Genomic DNA, 21783 nt, shown 5'->3' with positions numbered 1-21783 from the left:
AGCGTTCCTGAGCGTGAGGAAAGAAAGTCTTGGTTGGAGTCGGCTGCTCCGTCTAAGTGTGTCGTACCAGACGGATGGATCCGCAAAGCCTTCGAATTCTCGTTGTTGGGAGGATGATGATGTCGGATCTACCGAAGGATTCCAAAGGTCAGCTAAGGATCGTAACCTGTCAGCAGAATACGATATGATACGGCGTTGGTGGTGGCTGAAACGTGTGCTGTACAAAGACCCTGTGGTTGCAAGTCTCACAAGCTTGTCTGTCTGTGAATTCAGTTGTCCGAAGCGCCGATAACCCACATGCACACGGGGCAACAGCTGCCCGACTCTCATGCTGCACGTGACATGGCGTGCGCATCTGAGCTGGACCACACGCGTCGCAACCCGCTCAATCTCGGTTTTGCTTGCTTTGCTTTGCTCCTCACTCCTCTCACCTTGGAGACCCGATCTCAACACATCGGGTTACTGCAATTTCGACAACCCGATGCTCAACGGTAAAATGACATGGCGCTCCTGTCTGTCCAACACGGCAACATAATGCAGCCATGACAGTTCCCCCTGAGCTCGCTTGATGTTCGCCCACACAGTCGAGCCTGTCCGTTGGACACCTGTCACTGCTGTCAAGGTGTTCGATATGAGACACAGCTTGATGTTTCGCTTCATGTGCATCCTCTACTGCACCCGCCATTTGCCAAGCCTGCATCGACCGCGCATTGCCGTCATCACCCTGACTGATGCGATCGTGTAGAATCTTGTCTCTCCCTTTCCACGCAGCGATCTCGATGGTCTGTCGCGAATGTTGGATCATCATCCTCTCTCGGTGTCTCTCCAGCCACACAAGGCACGATAGAGCCATGTATGCACCGTCTGAGACCAACACTAAATCATGTCAAACACATCAGGGTGCCGAGTGGCCCCGGGAAACACATGTTCGGTCAAGCCACACATTGTAACTATTAAAAGGACTCTTAGCCACGGTTTCTACGTAGAATACTGAACAGATACTGGCCTGAGAACGCTGAGAGATATGTGCGATGCCGCACTTACCATCAAAGTAGAGATGAGGTAGAGACTATACACTGTCTGCTAGCTACAGGCCGGCTGACCAACACCTGCTGCTTCGAGCTGCACTCTGGATTACCTTCTGCACAATTGAGCAAGAGGCTTGGTACCACAAAGCTGGGAGGTCGCTCAGCGTGCGTTACGTTGGATAAAGAACGGATCTGGCTCGATCCTCGGGCCTAAATCGAAGCGTGGCTTTCGTTTGCACATCTGCGTTCCGGCTGCACCCACTACCTCGCTTCCACCGTTACCGTATTGAGCATACTCCCACAGACTACTGATTTCAAAGGCTCAGTCGTATGGTTGAACTACACACCTACTCATAGTTTCTCTCCGAACTACAGATCTGGCTCCCATACCGTCTCTTTGTGACAAACGCCCATCTTACGGGCTCTGGTGCCGCCTCAGTATTTGCCGTGGATCTCACGATCTCTGAAAGTCTGTTAACGAATTCCTAATCCGCGTGTGCCAGCCTCACTTTCTTAAGATACTTAAAGGACATCGTCGTCCCCCTCCTTCTCCCTTCCTTTCCTCCAGCCTTGTCTCAGTATCTTTTGCTTTCTCTTGCTCTTGCTTTCGCTTCTCCAGCTCCTCTTTCCCGCTCTCTACCCAACTTCGTAATATCCTTTTCCCTTTGTGTACCCTGGCGGTCACTCCTTACTCTTTCCCCATCAGCAGAAAACACATTCTCTCTTTCTTCATCTCTTTCGCTCACTGTTTCTTTGCACTTTCCCCCAACTATCGGCGTATCAAGCTTCCTTTGCCAACGCTCAACAGCGAAAGCCTTCCTGCGGAAGACTCAACCTTTTCGAACAAAGATATCAGCTTCTTTCATTTCTAGCCAGTCTAGTAGTTCAAGCTTCTCTCCCCAGCCTCAGTCCCAACTCTCGACCCCTCAGCTCTACAAATCTCCTTCCCCTCAGGTCTCCCCACAACAAATTCTACATCCTCTAGCCATGCATTTCTCTCAGGTTCTTACCCTTGCCCTTTCCCTTTCGGCTGCTGCCGTCAAAGCTGCTCCCGTTCCTATCGTGAGAGGCAGCCAGCAAGACTCGTCCAAGCTCATGCTTGGCTCTGTTCACGAGAGCCAGATCGCGGCTCGCGGCGTCGGCAACGACGCTGTCAGCTCCACCCCTCTCCAGGCTCGAGGCCTCGATTCGGTCGGCCGCCTTCGCAGGGCCATGGACCTCCACTACCAGAACCTCGACCCTCAAGCTCGCGAGCTTGCCTTGGTCACTGAGCTCCATCGTCGAGGTCTCCTTGACCAGATCGTTGCTGCCATCCGCGACCTTATCATCACCCTTCTTGGTAAGGGGGGGTGGCATGATGTCCCGTCGTCAGGACAACCCTGCCCAGCTCGAGCAGGCCATTCAACAGGTCACCTGCATCCTTGATGCTCTCTTCGGCAACGCCGATGACTCTTGCTCCGAGATTCTCGGCAGCTCTGCCAACTCGACCAATGCTACTAGCACCCTCACCAACTCGACCACTTCGCCTCTCGAGAAGAAGCTCGTTGCCCTCGGTGCCAAGCTACGCAACGGCACCAGCATCACTCAAGTCGTCAACGACATGATGGAAAATAATGCCGAGACTGCTGCCGCTGCTCCCGTCAGCAAGAAGGCTGATGCCAAGAAGGCAGACAAGAAGGCAGACAAGAAAGACGAGAAAGGTCAGGAGGACAAACACCACTCTGCCAAGAACGCCACTTCGGCTGCCGAAACCAAGACGGCCACCGCCGCTCAGAAGAAGAAGCGCTCCTTCGAGCTGCTCGAGGCTCGTCAGGACTCTGGCGTCCAGGGCCTTCTAGTCGCACTCCGCGATGTCGTCGACACCATCCTCAACACGCTCCTGCCAATAGCTTCGCGTGGTGAGAATGACGACACCTCGACTACGGACCGTTACCCTCCTAAGCCTTGCCCTCCCCCCGGCACTCCCAACGACGGCATGTACCGATCTGGATGCCCCGGTTACGGTCGACGTGACCTCGCTGTCCGCCGCAGCATGCAGGATCTTGGCGAGCGCGATGCCAACATCCTCCAGACCATGCTTCCCATGATCGAGATGTTGCTTCGTCAGCTCCCTGCTCTGTTCCAATCAATGGCTGCGTCGCCTGCTTCCGCTGCATCCGGCGCTGCGGCCACCGCTACTTTAGTCGGTGGTGCCAAGGCTGCTTCGCCTACCAACAGTGTGGACGATGCCTTCTCGCAGATCATTTCTGCCCTTAGCGGCAGCCGTAGCAAGAGCTCTTCCTCTGGCAGCAAGGCTGCTAGCAGTGCTTCAGCCTCTGCTGCCAAGGCTCAGGCTACTGGTGCTGCCGCTGACAGTGCCGCCTCTGCTGCGCGAAGTGCTGCCAACCTCAGCCAGAACTTCGCCCGCGATCTCCTCAACGGTGACGGCATGAACCTTGGCAAACGCCAGGCTACCGGTACTAATGACGACGATGGTATCGGCAGCGAAAACTGCGACGCTAGCGGCAACAGCGGTGGTGTTAATGTCAGCTTGCTCAACAACCTGCTCAACGGTCTGCTGAGCGGCTTTTCGCGACGAAGGGAAGAGTACGTTCCCCTGGAATTCTTCAAGAGGCAGACCGACGGCACCGATGGTGACACCATCGGCAGCGGCAACTGCGCCTCCAGCAACAACACGGGAGGTATCAACTTGAGCCTCCTCGACAACCTTCTTAACGGACTTTTGTCCGGATTCAGTCGTAGAGACGTCGGTATGGTTCCGGTTGAGGTGTTGCAGCGCGACGTCGCCACCGGACCCCTTTCTGCACGATTCGCTCCTGAATCGGTCCTCCAGGAACGCGCCGACTTTGCGCCCGTCTGGCAAGAGATCAAGAAGATTGGTAACGAGCACTTCCACAATGCCCGTGACCTTACTCACACCGCCACTGACAACAAATCGACGGCCTCTGCCGCTAAGCGCGCCGCCTCTGACAACGACGCCCCAGACTTCACCCCTGTCTGGGAAGCCTTCCGTGATCTCGTTGACAGTGGATACGACCAGGCTGCCGCCAACGTCGGTGCTCAGCGTCGCGACGCCAGTGCTCCACTCAAGCTTGATTACAAGCCTCTCATGAAGGCCGGTATCAACTTTGGCAAGCAGATGTTCAAGTCGTTCACCTCTGGCCACGCTAAGCGATCCGCTGACTACAAACCCTTCGTTGACGCTGCCAGCAACTTTGCTGCCACCGCGATCAAGGAGATGTTTGTCAAGTCCAACTAAACTTCCCCCCCACCCCCCACGACGATAGAGATGTAAGATTCTCGATTGTTGTGATTGTTGTTGTAGCCTGAAACAACATCCCCCCTCCCCCTCCTCATGTACGATTTCTGGTAGGAAGAAAACACGATCCTCGGGAAGGTTCGAGCGAAGCGAATTCATGGAATGCAAAGCAAGGGCATCCAGAGCAACCCTTTTCAGTAGTCTGTGTCTTTTTGTGCGTATGTGTGATTCAAACTTGCATGACAGGTCTAGACAAGGCAAGCTTCCCCCTCAGCGATGTGAAGCTTCGGTTGCCATATCCGACATCGTTCGGCATCATCCATGGCATGTTGAGTGGCTGTACTTCTCTCTGGCTCAACAACCTCGCCGACGCCGGACGTCTCACATCGGAATGTACAAATGCTGTGGACTGCAAAGGACAGGAAGTTGCGTGCTGACACGAATTGTCAAGATGTCCGATCGTACATCGTCATTGCATGCATCGGAAGCAGTGAAAGCATGTGAACCCTAGTTCGATCTCACGCTTTCGCCACCTTCGCTCAATCGGATATGCACTATGTTGGCCTGCACCGACTGTCGCGACAGACGTCGTCATATCGGCTGCACGATATCCCGTTACCTTTCAACCGTAGCATACCTCTGTATCATACTGTACAGTACACGCATACGCAGAGTGCTGGGAGACGCAAATATATACTGTTGTTCATCGTCTTGTACTTAGCTCTTACATATTATCGCAATTGATACTTGTGATCAACGCCCTTTGCCGCACGCCCTACAATAGAACCGACCCATTGGCTTCCCATCATCACAACGTTGGCCGAAATCTGTCCGAAGTAGATCCCCCGGTGCTTGTTAGAGCTGCACCTCCTCAGCTGACCAAGAGACAGGGTGGATGCACCGCTGCCGACATGATAAGAGAATTGAAAGGGGAGGAGATGCACATCTGATTCGGCTACTCATCGGACATGGATCGTGAGCGATTCAGAATCCAATCCGAACGAGCTGCTAGAGATACGTTAGAGAGAGCTACAGAGGACTGTGCCTTCCATTTGCTTTCCATCTTTTCAATTTGCTCCCTGTGATGTGCTCATGAAGAGGCGTGATTGCCTGCGTTGCATCGAACGCCGTTATGAGTTGTGTCGTTGACCGATAGCTTGATCTTGTCATTGCTTAGGAACTGCGTCTTCTCAGCGACCAGCGAGGTCTATCATTTACAATGATATCGGAGCCTGAACAAGAACAAGGAAGCGAAAGAGCGAGCACCTCTGAGCATCGGCAAGACCGAACATTTTCCAAATCTTCTCTCGTTCCATGCAGAATCTCTCCCTCTCCTCTTCTTCTGCTCCTCTTCTTCTGCTCCTCTTCTTCTACTCCGCTTCTTCTTGGCATTGCTTCATGGCTTGTGCTCCTCCGATGTTTTTCCGTCTCGCTTTGTTTCAGCGGTTCCTGAACTGACAACCAACGCCACATCGTTGTTGCTCTTGCTGCTCTTCTCGTCGTGGCCTTGTGTGGTTCCAACGTCTTGCGGCCAACGTAGCGGCTGCTTTTCAAGCCTCACTCGGCCTCTCTTTCTTTGACAGCTGTATATCTGGTCTCATGCGACGCCCTTTTTCTCTTGCTAAAATTCGCCCACACTCATTAGTTAGCCGATGTTGAAGCGTGGGAGTGAATAACAAGCGGGCGGATCTTTTGATATCGCATGTTCCTTTGCTTTGCCATCCCGTGTTGCCGGTGTTCCTTCTTTTCGGGTTCCCTCACTGTGATTTGTCGATGCTGGGTTCCTCTCGTCTCACCACCACCATCATCATCAAGAGCAGTCAAGCACAAGGTTGGCACGATAAAGTCCTCCCACTTCTCGATACCGAGCTGCTCTCCTCAGAGCAGACCTTCCTCCCGATAGCCTAGACCCTGTCGCCCTTGACTATCGAGGAACTCAAGCATCTGGACAAGACATGAGCTGATGGGCCTTTATCCGTTAAGGCAAGCAACGTCGAGCTCCTTCCAAGCTTCTTGACGACACACTTCCTGCAACCGGGACTTCCGATATTGCTGACTGCAGACTCGGACCCGAAGCCATATTGTCACACAGCAACCGGTGTCGGCCCTTCCGTACTCCGACGGACACCATAGTACATAGTATATTCGTAGCCAAGATGAAGGAAGCTCGCGTCGTAATCATGGGAGGTAAGTATACAGCCATGGTTCTCAAGACCAGGGAACACATTTGATTGACCAGTGCTGACCCGCTCCGTGCTTCTGATGCTCTTTCTCTCTCTTTTCACAGGCGGAGGCGTCGGCAAATCAGCCCTGACAGTCCAATTTGTCCGCAATGTCTTCGTCAGCACCTACGACCCTACCATCGAGGACACATATCGCAAACTTCTTGTCATCGACGGGCAACAATGCATGGTCGAAATCCTCGATACAGCAGGCACAGAACAGTTCCTCGCACTCAAGGAACTATACATCAAATCAGGTCAAGGCTTCATCCTCGTCTTCTCCCTCACATCGTTAGCAAGCGTCAACGAACTTGGCCCGCTACGCGAGGCCATTGTTCGTATCAAAGACACAACCGGCATCCCACTTGTGTTGGTGGGTAACAAGTCGGATTTGCGCACCGATCGGCAGGTGCCAAGAGAAGTGGGCACTAGCTTGTCCAAAGCGTGGGGGAACGTGCCGTACTACGAGGCCTCAGCGAGAAAGCGCATCAACGTGGACGAGATCTTTGCGGATGTTGTAAGGCAGATTCGAGCTTTCGATACGCTGAATGGTCGGCCAGGGACGGCAGGCAGTGGTGGGAGGCATGGCTCTTGGGGCAACGGTGGAATGAATGGCTCAAAAGACAGCAAGATGGCCGGAAGTAGCTTTGGTACCTCGCGGTCGAAGAATCGAAAGAAGTGCGTTATCATGTGAACGATATTGACTTTGCATCTACAGCACGACCAGGACACAGCATCATGGACGACCGATCCGTCTGCAGCACAATCTTCGGACAACATCGTTGGGGGAGCTGTACTTCCAATTGGAGGTCCACACCTCGTTATCCTGATCCACATCACATACACGATACCCTGCGAGTCAGACGCAAAGATGACTTATCCCTCTCCGTCTTCACACGGAACCACCTTCCCGGAGTGCAAGACCCACTTCCTATAGATACCCCTTGTTCTCTTTCCCTGGAAGCCACTCTTTCGTTAGATAGTAGATCCTTACATCTCTCGCGGTATTTCTGGCCTGATGTGATTTAAGCCCTGCTTGTCTGTGACTGTCATGTGCACGAATGACTTAAGCTAGTGTGTGCTCGGCCTGGTTGTTGACAAAGAGCCTCAGGCAGGGCAGATGGAGGGCTTGATTTCGGAAGCTTTTCCGCGGTTCAACATGGCGTTCAGGTGACCAAACCTCCACTCGAAAAAAGATTGTGAGGCCGGCGTGTCTTGACACTGCCATTTTGACGCCGCTCAAATGTAGCTGTGCAACGCGTGCTGAAGAGAGAGTGATCGAGCCACTCTGAAATGCCCAGACGCCCAACTTACGCAGCGGCTGCGTAGTCCAACACTTCCAACGCTTCACTTCGACTCTTCCCGACACAGCTTTCACCATCATCCATCTGCCCACTACGCCTCAATCCCTCCTCACACATTCAATCGTTACGGACTTCTGCACTCGCTGTGGCCACTATCTAGTCTAGCAAATCCAGCACGGGACGATCCATTCAGCGTCTTTAACTGTCATACGCATTGAGGCCACACTTCTTCTTGCTTATCGATCCGCATCCCATCTTACATCAAAAGGTGACCAGCAGGGGCAAAAGTCACAATGTCGCGAAGGTACGATTCTCGAACAACCACGTTCTCACCAGAAGGACGACTTTACCAAGTCGAGTATGCCATGGAGGCCATCTCGCACGCTGGTACCGTCATCGGCATTCTCGCCAAGGACGGTATCGTCCTTGCTGCTGAGAAGAAAGTCACTTCCAAGCTCCTCGAACAGGACCAGTCTTCCGAAAAGATCTTCGCCGTCTCCGATAACGTCATGGCCGGTGTTGCAGGATACACCGCCGATGCCAATTCTCTGGTCAACTACGCCCGTAATGCAGCACAACGTTACCTTGCCAGCTACGACGATGACATGCCTGTAGAGCAACTTGCTCAAAACCTCTGCGACTACAAGCAAGGCTACACTCAGTTCGGTGGTTTGCGTCCATTCGGTGTCTCGATCCTCTATGCTGGTTACGATGACCACCACCACTTCCAACTTTACCACTCTGACCCTTCAGGCAACTACTCTGGCTGGAAGGCAACCTGTATCGGCAATAACAACGGCACCGCGACTTCGCTGTTGAAGCAGGACTACAAGGATGACATCGGTATTCAAGAGGCGATGGGTATGGCGGTGATGATTCTTAGCAAGACTATGGACAGCACTTCCTTGGACAGTGAGAAGTTGGAGTTCGCTACTTTGACATTGAGCGCGAAGTCGGGGAAGCCACAGACGAACATCTTCAAACCCAATGATATCGATAGGTTGTTGCAGAGGCATGGATTGGCTAAGCCAAAGGATGCGGAGGAGGCTGCTGCCCAGGCGACAGTAGAGTCGAGCGGTACCACTGCTATGGCTGTTGACTCGTAGAGCTCACGGCCTGCAGGAACGTAGTTGAGACTTGGCGCTTTGTACCATCATCGTCAATACATAACAAATGAAACCGAAGCGTCTAGAATGCTTGCATGTTGCTGCCAACTCTTTGCTATAATATGCAGAAGCCCCAGTACACGGGCGTTGCAGGTGGTCTTTCACGTCACAATGTACAAGGAGGCGGTACAACGGTAACTCATCAGCTTTCGCAAAACAGCATATGCTTGCTCTTCCAAACACGACGAGTTTTAAACTTGCGGCGTAATGTTACATTGCATGCTCCATTCTATAGTGTGCGGTTGATTCTTCACTCTTTCTTTCCACCTTCTCCCTCGCCGCCTTCGCCCTTGAACAAGTCCTTCTGACTGTTCATGATAGCCTGCAGCCTTGCTGGCGAGACATCTACACCCGCGTTCTTCAGTTCTTCCATCGCTGTTGTCCGAATTTAGCGTAGCGGACGAAGTTACGATCAGCATCTGTCCTACTTGCAATGGTGAGATTTATTAATGAGCAGCACTTACCTTTGGTTATAGCATCACGAACCTCCTGATTTTTGGCAAGCTTGACCATTTGCCACATCGAGGGCTTCTCGCCTGTGTGCAGATCAACCCCATTTTGCTTCATCACTTCGAGCAAGTTGGAGATAGCTGACAGAGCCGAAGGTGAGTGGGCAAGCTTTTCGAATCCTGGAGGAAGCTGTGGGAATGAGTTTGGTGATGCGGATGACGCATAGCGGTTTCCGACGACAGGGCTGATTTGGAAGGCGGCAGATCGGGCGCCGAGGGTTGCGGACCTGAAAGAGGGAGTGAATGATCGAGCTAGTAGGCGGTTGGTTGACATCTTTGCTGTTCTTCTTTTTGTGGGCGGTCGATGGTTGATTGGAAGTGAGGCGTTGGGGAAGGCTGACTGAAGGACGACACCTTTATGAGCTTCTGAGCCTCCACCTTTGAAAGTTGCGTTCCGACTTCCGAGGGATCCGGCATTCAATGTCTGACTGCCAGGAGCACGCACCACACGCGGCAACAGAGACTGGAACATGAGAAATGTGAGATTGCCTAACTCATGCGGGAGTCGCTTGCGAGCTCCCAGCCGTGGCCGTAAGGGCCGCAGATCGAGCGTCGCATGATAGCAGGGTGGAGCGTGCGTGAGACCTAACTACATGACAGAACGAGATCATTAAGAGAACGAGAGCAAGAAGGGACGGGGGTGAGCTTGAAGAAGCGCTGCGCGGAGCCAGCGTGAGAGTAAGATGATGGTGAGAAGGGAGGAGAGGTGAGAAGAGACAGGTGAGTGATAAACTTGCTCACCTGCTGTGCAGCGACTTGCACGAGCGTGCACAGGTCACGTGCTCCGTGCTCCGATCACTGATATTCGCGTACCAGACAAGACTCTAAACTTTTTACTGGACCTGATGTCACGCCTGGGTACTCTATCGTGCGAATACTAGCCGCACGAGAACGCTCGATCGATATCCTCTCGCGCGAATACACGTCGCACAGGAAAGTTCGATACTATCTTGCAAATCTTTGATCATACTACCTTGCTGTACGGAAGCTAGTACTTAAGCTAGCTTTACTAGCTTCCGTCTAGATCTCCTTCCTTTCTGAAATCCATCTAGTTACACCATTACACCGCGCATACAGTTTGCGCACGTAATAACGTAACACCTGATTACACAAAAGCTTCCAACTTTGCTCCATACACATCGTTCCTCAGCTTCTTTTACAGCCAGACCCTACACGTAGCACGGAGCCCTTGGAAAGCATGCTGGCGTCATTACGAGCCTTTCCATTGGCAAGGCGATCACTGCTGAGCTCTGCCGGGTCTATTACGTACCAGCAGTCTCCGAGGATTCGAGCATTACGGTCGACACCGGCAGTCTCCAGCTCACGTTCGAGGACCTTCGCCTCCAACGGCACCGACTCTGATTCATCGGCAAAAGCTACTGGTAGCCCCGACCTGAAGCCGTACTTTGCCACAACACCAATCTTCTATGCCAACGCAGATCCGCACATCGGGCACCTTTATTCCGACATCATCGCCGACGTTCTTGCTCGATATCATGGCTACATGCGATCCGGGTACTCTGCCTACTCTCGCACGGGAGAGCCCGTCGACCTCGCTTCAATACCAACAGTAGAGCCAGTGAAGTCTCTATTAAGCACAGGAACAGACGAACATGGCCTGAAGATTCAAAAAGTCGCCGAGGCCTCCAACGAAGATCCTCGAGCGCTCGGCGACCGCATTTCTCAACGGTTCAAGCAGCTCGCAGACGCAGCCAACATCAATTATAGTCGCTTCATTCGCACCACTGATTCGGAACACAAAGCCTCAGTCGAGCATCTCTGGCGTACGCTGCGGGAGAAAGGCTGGATCTACCAGGGCAGCCATGAAGGATGGTACGCGGTTTCTGATGAGGCTTTCTACCCAGAAACGCAGGTGCACGAGGTCACAGTAGACGGACAAAAGCAGATGCAAAGCATCGAGACAGGAGCAAAAGTTGAGTGGAGTCAGGAAGTGAACTACAAATTCAAGCTATCCGCTTTTCAAGAGCCTTTGATGAAGTGGTTGAAAGACAATCCTCAGGCTATCCAGCCAGCACAGAAATATGCGGAGGTGTTGCAAGAGATCGAGTCAGGTTTGAGTGACTTATCGATATCTCGGCCGAGGTCGAGGCTGCAATGGGGTATCCCGGTACCTGACGATCCGGAGCATACCATCTACGTCTGGGTAGACGCTCTCACCAATTACCTCACTGTTGCCGGCTATCCGGGCTGGGTAACAGACCCTTCTTCTGTTGCAAAATCGACAAACGCATGGCCAGCAGACGTCCACGTTGTCGGCAAAGACATTCTTCGATTCCACGCCATCTACTGGCCCGCCCTTCTCCTCGCCGCTGGCCTACCCCCACCGAAAACGGTCCTGGCTCACTCGCACTGGACAATGAACAAAGCCAAGATGTCCAAGTCTTGTGGCAACGTTGCAAACCCATTCGAAGCTATCTCTCAGTTTGGACTGGACCCGTTGCGTTTCTTCCTCATGCGAGTAGGTGGTAACTTTGGCTCTGACTCGGATTACAATCCGGAAGTGCTGGTGGAGTATCAAAGGAAGTACCTGCATGGACAGCTGGGTAACCTTGTATCTAGGATATGTGCTCCGAAGATTCACGCCCGGTTGTCCGACTTTCCCCGTGATGAGGAGACACAGGTTTTGAAACGACCCAGTAGGAAGGAAGTAACAGCGCATCTGGTGAAGACGCTACCGGACAGTGACACAAACAAGATGTGCCAGAAATTGGAGTACGATCTCATTAATTTGCCAGGGACGGTGGATGCTCTGATGCAACAATTTGAAGTAGCAAAAGCCCTTGAGGTGATCCTAGAGACTGTCATTGGAGGTACGAACAAAGTCTTGCAGCGGTTGAAACCTTGGGCGCCGTCCACTCATCCAATCGTCGCACTCGAAAGCGTGGTCCTTGTGACCGAGAGTCTGCGCATCTCAGCATTGCTGTTGCAGCCGTTCATGCCGGATAAGATGAACACTTTGCTGGATACGCTAAAGATTCCTGCGTCGAAGAGGACTCATCCAAAGGACCTGGTGGTGACGGACGAGGAAGGGAGGTTGGTCTCGCATGCTGTACAGAGGTTGGAGGGTGAGGATAAGCCTGAACCGCTGTTCCCTAGAATTGATGTACTGGAGCCTAAAATTGATGTACTGGAGCCCAAAATGGATGTACTGGAGCCTAAAATTGATGTACTGGAGCCTAAAATTGATGTACTGGAGCCTAAAATTGATGTACTGGAGTCGTAATGCAAAGACAGGTTCTAGCTGAGCCATTAGTGACGCATGCCTTAAGGACTATGAACAGAGGTATTGTGGGCATCTAACACGAAGCTTGGACGATGACTCCGAGACCAGCAGCATAGTCTCATCGGGAGCTTTTCTAAAGGCATTGCCTTTCCTGCCGTACGCGACCTCATCTATAGTGCTCGATCGACTCGGAATCAAGGAGCGAGCAGTTACGATTTGAAACGTCAGGGTCACTCCATCTGTGCGTAGCTTGAAGGCCACCACGTCATTTGCTTTCGCTAGAAGATGTATCTGCAGCTTAAACGCACGACCCTACAGAGCGCTGCTTGCCCATTCACAGGGTCACGGACATCAGACCTGTGAGAGCTATCATTGAAGCGGACGAGCATTCTGGCAGTGTCGCCTTCCTCGCTTCACTTCAGCGCGTATGCTTGTTGACACAGACACAAACAAGTACCGCAGATAGTCAAATGCGGAAGACACGACGCTACGGCAATGAAAAGCATGATTCCATCTCCGTAGTGTGCGATCAGTCTCATTGCTGTTGTCGAATGGCAGTTCGGTGGAGGGAGTTGCCGAAAGCCGGTCAGACGCTGCCTCAACGCTCACGCACAAGCCTGGGTTCGGAATACTTTCAGAGAGCCTATGAGCATGTTGACGTCAAGTGCGTCCATAAACTTTGGATTGTCCTACAGGCTTTTAGCCTCGCCAAACTTCGCTCTGATTGATCTGCATGGGAGTCTGTATTGCGAGTCCAGCAGACATGTAGAGAAGACAAGGAGTGTTCCGGCGGCCCAAAATTCTCGAAGCCGTTGCCAAACGGACAGCGACATGCATTATAAGGGAGCGAAACGAAACAGAATGCCATCTTTTTGAGCTTCGAGTCAAGTCTAGTGTCCATGTTGTATTAGAGAACGAGGAAAGCACCAAAGAGGGCAGCGGCCGAAGCAGCGGTGACAACAACCATGGCAGGAACGATCGAGTTAGCTCTCGACGAGGATCCACCGCTGCTGCTACCACTACCACTACCGCTGCTGCTACCGCTGCCGCTATTGCTCGAGCCAGCAACTAGCGAAGGGTTGGAAGTAGCAACACCTCTGGATGCCGAGGGGACAGGAAGGCTTCCTCCACCAAAGATGCCAGTGCCAGTAGCCTGAGTAGCGAAAGAGGTAAGAGTGGGCAAACCACCTCCGCCGCCGCCACCGCCAAGAGAACTCATGCTGGAATCTGAGCCAGCAGAAGTAGCCTGTGGGGTTTGCGAAGAAACAGCTCCAGCAGTGAGGGAAGCCACCTGAGCCTCGCTGCCCTTGAGACTAGCGAAGCCAACCCTTCCAGTGCCATCGTAGACGGAGAAAACGTTCTTGAGGAAAGAATCACCAACAATCCACTGAGGCACACCGTATTGCGTGGAGCCGAGGTCGATCTCGAAAAGAGCACCGAGACAAGTCTGCGAGTTGGTGTAAGGGAAAGAACCGAGGTTGAAGTCTTGCGAGTTCATGGGCCAGCTCTTGCCACCGAAAGTGAGCTGGATGTTGAGGTTGGTGGTGCATGGGAAGAGGTAGTACCCGGGCATACCGGCGGAGGCAGCTGAGCGAGCACCGCTGATCTGCGAGTAGAAGGCTCGGATGGAGGAAGCGGGACCACCAATGAGAGTCGTACCGGTGTCGATGGCAGCAAGGGGGTTGTTACCGATGTTGGCCGAGTTGCCGTTGACGGTGATACCAGCCATTGGGATGGTCCAGTATCCGAGACCCTGCTGGTTCTGAAGGTTGTTGGGAATGCTGGTGTAGGTGATGTCGCCACTGTACTGATTTGAGTCGAGTTGGCCAAGAGTGAAGACACCTCCTGGGCTCTCAATGTCGTTGATGTTAGGGTCGTTGGGGTTGATGTTGTCAATGTTTCGTGCAAGCTGGAAGGTGAACAGGTTCTGGGAAAGAACACCCTGCTTCTCAAGGACCTGCCAGAAGGGAGTAGCACCGCTAGTGGAGAGAGATTGGAAGCCCATACCCATAATACCGGATGTGGGATACTCGACGGTGTTGGAGGCAACGGCAGATGCTTCAGCAAAAGTGAGATTGTTGACCGTGTAGCCTGCTAACGAGACTTTGTCGGCGGCAAGGGTGCCACGAACCGCCCCTGTTCCATACTCGATTGTGAATGGGGTGCTAGAACCGATGTTGGTGGACGAAGCACCGGCGTTGTACTTATTGAGATCAGAGTCACAGTTCTGAGCAGCGCCGCAATCTGAGTCAACGAGCCAGAAATCGGACGATCCGGTGTCGAGAACAATATTGAAGTTCTGTGCGGGTGTTCCGACCGAGAGCTGAGCGTAATAGTAGCTGTTGTGTGTGGAATCGAGGAGTGAAGTGACAGGGTGGGGCAAAGATGAAGGTGGTCAGACGCCGGAATGAGGTTGGTGGGTGCTTATTTCGAATCTTCTATGTAGTATGTACGTACCTGTCAGGACCCACATCGGTCAAGCCGATGGTTTGACGCTTCTGATGTGTGCTGGATGCGCCGAACTTGGTCCTCATGATCTCGCCCTGACGCAGAGCCCAGTTCATGGTCTTTTCGGGATCACGCTTGCCGATATCGGGGTGGAGTGCGCCATGCCTCTTGTAGACGGGCACCGAGATGGAACCTTGCTGGTCGTAGAGGGATCGCCCGAACAGTTGGAATGCCTGAGCATCGGCGAGGTCTCCCTTGTGGTCAGCATTTGCTTGGAAGGGCAGCACGTACGCTTGGATGGACGATGCGCTCACCAACGCCGCTGTGACTGTAGAGAGAAGGGCCTGGAAAGCCATCTTGTCGAAACCTTTGTAGTGATGAGGGAAGAGGGCGAATGAGGATGTCCCGACGAGGATCGGTCTGGGAGTCGGAGGCGCCGCTGTTGGTGGTCACAGAGGCAAGTGGGTGGTTGTGGTGGAAGGTGAAGAGGATGCTGCGAATACAGTCAGAGCATACAGAATGCGATTCGAAGATCAGACGTCACTCCTGTTGCGAAGCTGATTCCGCATATTCTCAAGATCGCAGCAGCGCATTGTGTGAAGGCTAAGACCAAGGCGGGGGTGAATCCAGCAAAAATTGCATTTCTAAGATCGCAAGCGTGGAGGTTGGCAACCGTGCAGAAACGGGGGGGGAAAGAAGCGAGTCAACGAGGGCCGCGGCAACGCAGGAAGGCATGAAGGCGCACTGAAGCACGGGGGGGTTTAAGCAACGGCGCAGTGGAGCCGCGAGAGCAGGAAAGCAGAATGATTTGAGAGTCGCAGGGTCCAAGAGACAGGCAAAGGTGAGCTGACGAAATCGTCCACATGCCGAATCGGCAAACGGAAGCTGAAGTTGAGGAGCAGCACAGCATCAGATGGAATTCCCGAGGGTTGCCAAGTGAGACAAACTGAGCAAGATTCTCCTTGTCTCTCTTGCCCTGCTTACCACTGCAGGGCAATTTCAGCATCAAAGACCGGCTGAGACTTAGGCTCTTATTGCTTCTCCTGAAAAAGAAGCTCTTTCAGGTGAGTGAAAGCAAGGAAAGAGCTAAGCAGCTGCATTGGATTGACTCTGTGCGCTTCACAGCTCTTTTTCATGTCCCATCAACATCGCCAGTCCGGGCTTCCTTTGCTACTCCGAACCACTTGACAGCTGACGCAATGCTCTCGCACACTTGTAATGGTTCGCAACTAGATAAGCTCAATCGTCGGTGCTTACTCGTTCAGTATCTCTTGCCAGTGCTGCCGCTCAAACTTCGACAGAGCAGCAGAGCGGCAAGGCCATGACGATCTGCATTCAGTTTCTCTCTGGTGGTGGGCGCGTCAGCGATGTGCCTTGTGCCTTGTGCCTGCAGCTTGACCGCTCTGACCTTTTGTCTGCTCGTGTCACATGCGCATGCTATATGCGCGTTGTAATGGTGTAACTAAGTGGATTGCAGGAAGGAGGAGATCTAGATGAAAGACAAGCAAAGATTTGCAAGATAGCTATCGGACTTTCTTGTCCGGCGTGAATTAGCGCGAGAAGATATCAATCGAGCATTCTCGTGCGGCTACTATTCGCACGAGAGAGTACCCAGGCGTGACAACTCGCCAAACATATCGTGAATAGCTCGCGCAACTTCTTTGGACTGCGCTTTGACGGACATCGCTATTAAGGCTCACGCTGATCTACGTGTGCTTGTGAAGACCCTTTTCCCTTGAGTAGCAAGTTATTCAGCACCAACTTTGCAGAGAGTGTCCTTGCAGACACCCATTGCTCGGTTGGCTGAGAAGATCCCCATCTTGGCAAAAGCTTGGCTTGGCCTTCTTGGCATACCAAGCGAGCGCAGGAGCGAAGCCCGGCTTTTTTGGCATCAAGACTCGTTTGTCATTTTGAAGAAGAGGAGGAAATCCGCGCCACATCAAAACAATGCGATGGATTCTCGTTTGCGATTCAACGACAACCTGCATATAGTACACTGAGGCAGCTTTGACCGTCTACGCATGCGGTGCTGCCTTGACATCCGATCCTCCGGTCTTTGACTTGGGTTGCTCTGGCGTCACCATAAAGCAACAAGAAAGGGCGCCAGTCATGACGCAAGAGCGTCAAGGCTGCGCCCGCGAAGCCATTCAGACGCAACACCGCGCCGCACATTAAGGCAATTTTCGATGCTGAATCCTTCGCTCAGCATTCGCTACACCCTCTGCACGCGAGGCCTCGCAATGAGGACATGCCAGGGCTCTCTTGCAGTGTAGAGACCATGCTGATGGCCGCGACAGGTCAGCGATCACATTAACTCATCCTTGTAGATTCTGATGGCCTTCCACTGAGCTCAAAGACGATCAGGACAACGTCGTGCTACACTAGTCGCACTGATAAACCAAGATAAATGTTTCAAGTATAGATTGAGATGCTCTGGGAATGAACTCCAGCAGTCATGGTATCGATGCCGCATACGGCTCATGAGAGCCATCCATCCTTACGTGATCGAACCAGTTCCTCTTCTGCTCATTCCGCTTCATCTTCCATTGCCAAAGGCGCTGCATCTGCCGTTCTGTCGGCAATGCATCCTCTCCAAGCCAATCGACAAGCCACCCCTCCAGCACTTCCATTTGTCTCGTGGCAACCGCCGGTAGGAGGTTCTCTTCGATCTCCAGGATTGTCAGCCCCAAGTGCGTTGTAGAAGGCCTGAGATTCAACTCTTTCATCCAACCGAGTACATTGATCAACTCTTCCCTTGAGAAGCGAGCATCCGCCAATTGTCCAGGAGAATGCTGAAGGTGCAATATCAGTCGCACGTAGCTCTCCAACACTTTCGATGTGAAGACCAGCCCACTCGAGTCGCCGGGTGCAACGGGCGATTTGGTGTCCTGTGGCCTAAAGACAGATGCGAACCAATTCTCCACCTTGGATCCCACCGTGTCGTCAGAGAAGATCCAGCCAACAGTCCCGTGCGTCTCAAGCAAGAGCTTGAGAGGATTGCGGTATTCTGCCAGTTCTGGATGCTTGCCGAAGAGAAGCGAACGGAAGACTTGCCAGCCAAATCGAGCGCTGATTCTTGACTTTCTGTCATCTTGACAAGATACTTTGAGCAACAAGCTGAGGATGTATGCATCGGGAAAAAGCCGAATCGTCTGCTGATACGCATTCCAGAGCCCTTCAATGCCAACTGACCCGCACGTGTACAAGCCGCTAAGTACGACAGACGCCAGAATTGGGTCCGGTGTTATTGTGTACCGCGAGACCTCTGGTGCTGCCGATGGCAGATCATGCTGTTGTGACGATTCTCCGGCGGAAATTTGCGTTGCTTGCGATACCTCTTGCAGCTTGTTGCGGATATCTGGCACTCCTTCTTCGCACCAAAGGTGCAGCTGACGCATCGCTTCCCCCGTTTTTTTCATCTTGAACAAATTCTGCAGGTATACCGAAAGGCAGGCGACGTTAGGCAGCAAGTCTCGCTGACGCATCGTCTGCCAGACGAGCACTGCGTATTCCGGCTGTTGACGAGCCAGACATCCTTGCATCACCATCGTGAAGGCGACTAGAGCCACCCTTGGCCGATGCGTTGTCTTAGAGAGAGCATTGGCCATCTTGACAGACGCAATGTCATGTTCATGCTTGACCGGATCCGCAATACCCAGCAGCGACAGCACGCTCTCGAGTCGCACATCTGCACTCATAGCCATCACTTCGAGCAGTTCGATGCACGTGTTGTCGAGATCTTCCTTTGCTGCCGTAGCAGAAGTGCTGTGGCTAGGCATGTACTTCTCTGCATCTAAAAAGACACGCCATGCCTCGTGCCGACCATACTTACTACGGACCAAGGCTTTGGCGAGAACGAGGTAGTCCGATATTGTTGTGTTGGCGTTGTGATTCTGATTGTACTGTTGCAGACGATTAAACCAACTCCATGCCCGTATGTCATCTCGATGGTGGCCAGCTACGTGTACAGCGCATCGGAGCGCCCGCTGCTGAGCATTGGCATGCGAGGAAAACTCTTGCTGAAGCAGTTTCTCCATCAGGTCGAGGTTAACAAATTGTTCTGAAGAAGCAGTCTTTCGTCCAGCCTTCTTCATCGAGACTTCAATGCTGTCAAGGCAGTGGGAGACGATCCGTTGACGGATGAACTGGAAGCTGTCCGCGTCGCTGCTGGTGCTTTGCAGCCCGTCGAGAAGGTTGCTCACTGCGTGTCGAGCCCTCTCATCTACAACCGCAGTACAACAACAGGTAAAATCAACGAATAGCAGCGTTGACGATCTCATCAGGTCTGGAAAGACTTCGATCAATCCCAACAGTACGTCCGTCAACCTGGGAATGAGGTGTACAGCACTCCCGTCCGGTTTCAGAATCTTGAATATGAGTGTAGAGACGCAATAACGAAGAGTTTTGAAATAGACAGAAGCATCTGAGTCCAGCTGCTTCGAAGCGTGTTGCAAGGTGGAGTTGAGGATTGCCAGCGAATCCGACATCTCGGAAGGCGTGGCGACTGTATGAATGGTGCGTTGGAGAACAAACCCTGGCCATTTGGCATCGTCAGTGTTAATCATGTGCCTGCGAGCATCTAGCCAGCTTTCGGCGAGCATGGCGTTCCGAACCGAGAGCCAGTACTCCTCTCGCACGCCATAGATGCACAGATGCTGTTCAAGCGCAGTTTGTAGTTCCTTTGGCTTTGAGGCAAGGCGAGCTAATTTCGTAGGTACCCAATTGGCAGCACCGGCCAACGCTTCCTGCAAATTGCGCGCCTCGCGATGGGCGCCGCTGTACGTCTCTGGGGCCAGCAAACGTATCGCTGTATCAAAGTGAGCTTCATGCAGGATCTTGGCGCGAGCCCGCTGCCTAGCCCGTCTGAGAGTTTCAGCCTTGGGGTCAGACCATTGTTTTCTGTTGAAATCTTTGTCTGTCCACTTACTGTACAGCCTGTCGGGCGACACTGAGCGGTTTGGCAGCGTTAGTGTCGGCTGTGCAAGTCGCCGAGGTCGCACTGTTGCACCGAGACCGTTGCTGACTGCGTGGCTCGCCGCGACGAAGGCCGTCTTTGGGGCGGCGAGGGATCTCGCCGTCATATTTCCGACATTTGAAGCTGTTGAATCATGCTCTAGCGCTGCAGTACGACCGATGGTTTGTGGTGCTGAAGGTGCGTATTGAGTGATTTGCGAAGATAGGAAGAACAAGTTTCAGTGAAAGAGTTTCTCTTGAACGCCTACATCTCCGAGTCCCGAGGTCGGAAATTGCTCAGAAGTGCCTGCACCCAAGACACACCGAAGAAGAGTGAAGGAAACTGATTGTCAAGCCTGGGTGACTCTCAGTTGAAGATTTGATGGAATTACCAGGATTTCTAGCCGAGATGCATAAAGGCCGAGTTGCCAAGAGTTCGAAGAACAAACCTGCATGATCAACATGTGGCAACCAATCAGGAGGTGCTAGAGAAAGAACAACACCATGGCAATGCATGGTATGCTCAGTCAGGTGGGTGATGGAAGGGACTCATAACAGTGGGCTAAAGGTATATATACAATTGATACTGTAGGCATAGTTCATGAGAAATCTTAAGCATTGCATCTACTATACACCTGTGCAAGAGGAGCTAGTATGTAGCCCAAACGAAGTGGTGTATTGCATAGACTTCAACTGATTAAGAGTCTGAAGCTCTACCCAAAGACTAACCATGGCAGAAGACACCGAACCCCAAGCTGGCACTAGCAACACCACCAAGAGGCAGAAGAGAGGAAGAAAAGTCATAACCATCTGACAAATGCCAGTTGACAACACAGCCATCAATGACAACAAGGCCGAAGAAGAGTCTGACATTGACCCTGATGATGATGACAGGTGATATGACTTTTGTACCCTAGCAAAGCTCCTTGAACCAGTACCAAAGCTCACTTCACAGAACTACTACAGTTGGAGCACACACATCAAGTCATTCCTCCAATCCATTCCCCATGCCATAGAACATCTCAAAGAAACTTATGATGACAATCACCTGAGATGGAGGTGATCTTTTGATGATGCTTTAACCAACGCTGTACGAGGAACTATCTGTCAGGGGTCTCGCGCCTGAAACCCAGGTCAGTCTGTCGAGATACTCGGTGACTATCAAACTGTGTGACAGCTATTGTCTCAGTATTGGTCTCGACGAGCTAGTTGTTCAGTGACTATCAAGTTGCACAATGACAGCAGGTGGCGTTCATTGTATATACTATCGTAGGTTTCGGCTGACCTCTGTGGACACTCCGTTCAGGGGTAGCTCGGCATGATCAATATCAATGTTATGATGACACCAAGGTCTGGTGTGAGTGTTGATGATGATGAGGTTGATGGTGTTGGTGATAAGGTTGGTGGCATCAACACGAGTGTCCAGTGTGTTGACTGATGCTTGAGGTGATCCCCGGACCGCAGTGGACTACTGCCTTCGGTTCTATCTTGATCCGGACCGCTAACCTGCTATGGGCACCTACGGATGTCAGGTAGTGGTGATACAACACACACACTATGATGAGGAGCAACCTTGATAGATTGCTGCTATGCTGACTGAAACTAATGTATACTTATGCTGAAGTGATAACTAGTTATATGGTGAGTAGA

At 52.4% G+C, this 21783-nt stretch overlaps 7 protein-coding genes across 7 annotated transcripts; 4 read left to right on the top strand and 3 right to left on the bottom strand.

The window, feature by feature from the left end:
* Positions 1-2015: 2015 nt before the first annotated feature.
* On the top strand, positions 2016-4287 carry UHO2_03037 (uncharacterized protein; the record flags this gene model as incomplete). Its single annotated transcript, XM_041557953.1, has 2 exons — positions 2016-2387; positions 2437-4287. The coding sequence occupies 2 exons, from the start codon at positions 2016-2018 to the stop codon at positions 4285-4287; spliced, it is 2223 nt and encodes a 740-aa protein (XP_041413887.1).
* Positions 4288-6443: 2156 nt separating this feature from the next.
* UHO2_03036 (putative RSR1 - GTP-binding protein) lies at positions 6444-7203 on the top strand (the record flags this gene model as incomplete). The annotated part of the gene is made up of 2 exons (XM_041557952.1): positions 6444-6474; positions 6575-7203. 2 exons carry the CDS (start codon positions 6444-6446, stop codon positions 7201-7203), a joined length of 660 nt encoding a protein of 219 aa, XP_041413886.1.
* A 903-nt stretch (positions 7204-8106) lies between these two features.
* On the top strand, positions 8107-8919 carry UHO2_03035 (putative PRE9 - 20S proteasome subunit Y13 (alpha3); the record flags this gene model as incomplete). The annotated part of the gene is made up of 1 exon (XM_041557951.1): positions 8107-8919. One exon carries the CDS (start codon positions 8107-8109, stop codon positions 8917-8919), a length of 813 nt encoding a protein of 270 aa, XP_041413885.1.
* Positions 8920-9229: 310 nt separating this feature from the next.
* UHO2_03034 (uncharacterized protein) lies at positions 9230-9762 on the bottom strand (the record flags this gene model as incomplete). The annotated part of the gene is made up of 2 exons (XM_041557950.1): positions 9230-9354; positions 9444-9762. The coding sequence occupies 2 exons, from the start codon at positions 9760-9762 to the stop codon at positions 9230-9232; spliced, it is 444 nt and encodes a 147-aa protein (XP_041413884.1).
* Positions 9763-10686: 924 nt separating this feature from the next.
* On the top strand, positions 10687-12732 carry UHO2_03033 (putative METHIONYL-TRNA SYNTHETASE, mitochondrial; the record flags this gene model as incomplete). The annotated part of the gene is made up of 1 exon (XM_041557949.1): positions 10687-12732. One exon carries the CDS (start codon positions 10687-10689, stop codon positions 12730-12732), a length of 2046 nt encoding a protein of 681 aa, XP_041413883.1.
* Positions 12733-13639: 907 nt separating this feature from the next.
* On the bottom strand, positions 13640-15536 carry UHO2_03032 (uncharacterized protein; the record flags this gene model as incomplete). The annotated part of the gene is made up of 2 exons (XM_041557948.1): positions 13640-15071; positions 15190-15536. 2 exons carry the CDS (start codon positions 15534-15536, stop codon positions 13640-13642), a joined length of 1779 nt encoding a protein of 592 aa, XP_041413882.1.
* Positions 15537-17633: 2097 nt separating this feature from the next.
* UHO2_03031 (uncharacterized protein) lies at positions 17634-20261 on the bottom strand (the record flags this gene model as incomplete). The annotated part of the gene is made up of 1 exon (XM_041557947.1): positions 17634-20261. The coding sequence occupies one exon, from the start codon at positions 20259-20261 to the stop codon at positions 17634-17636; it is 2628 nt and encodes an 875-aa protein (XP_041413881.1).
* Between the last annotated feature and the right edge of the window lie 1522 nt (positions 20262-21783).

The sequence above is a fragment of the Ustilago hordei genome, assembly GCF_900519145.1.
Source record: "Ustilago hordei strain Uho2 genome assembly, contig: UHO2_contig_05, whole genome shotgun sequence".
NCBI lineage: Eukaryota > Fungi > Basidiomycota > Ustilaginomycetes > Ustilaginales > Ustilaginaceae > Ustilago > Ustilago hordei.
The sequence above is the reverse complement of the archived record's forward strand: the minus strand, read 5'-3'. Positions and strand labels throughout refer to the sequence as shown.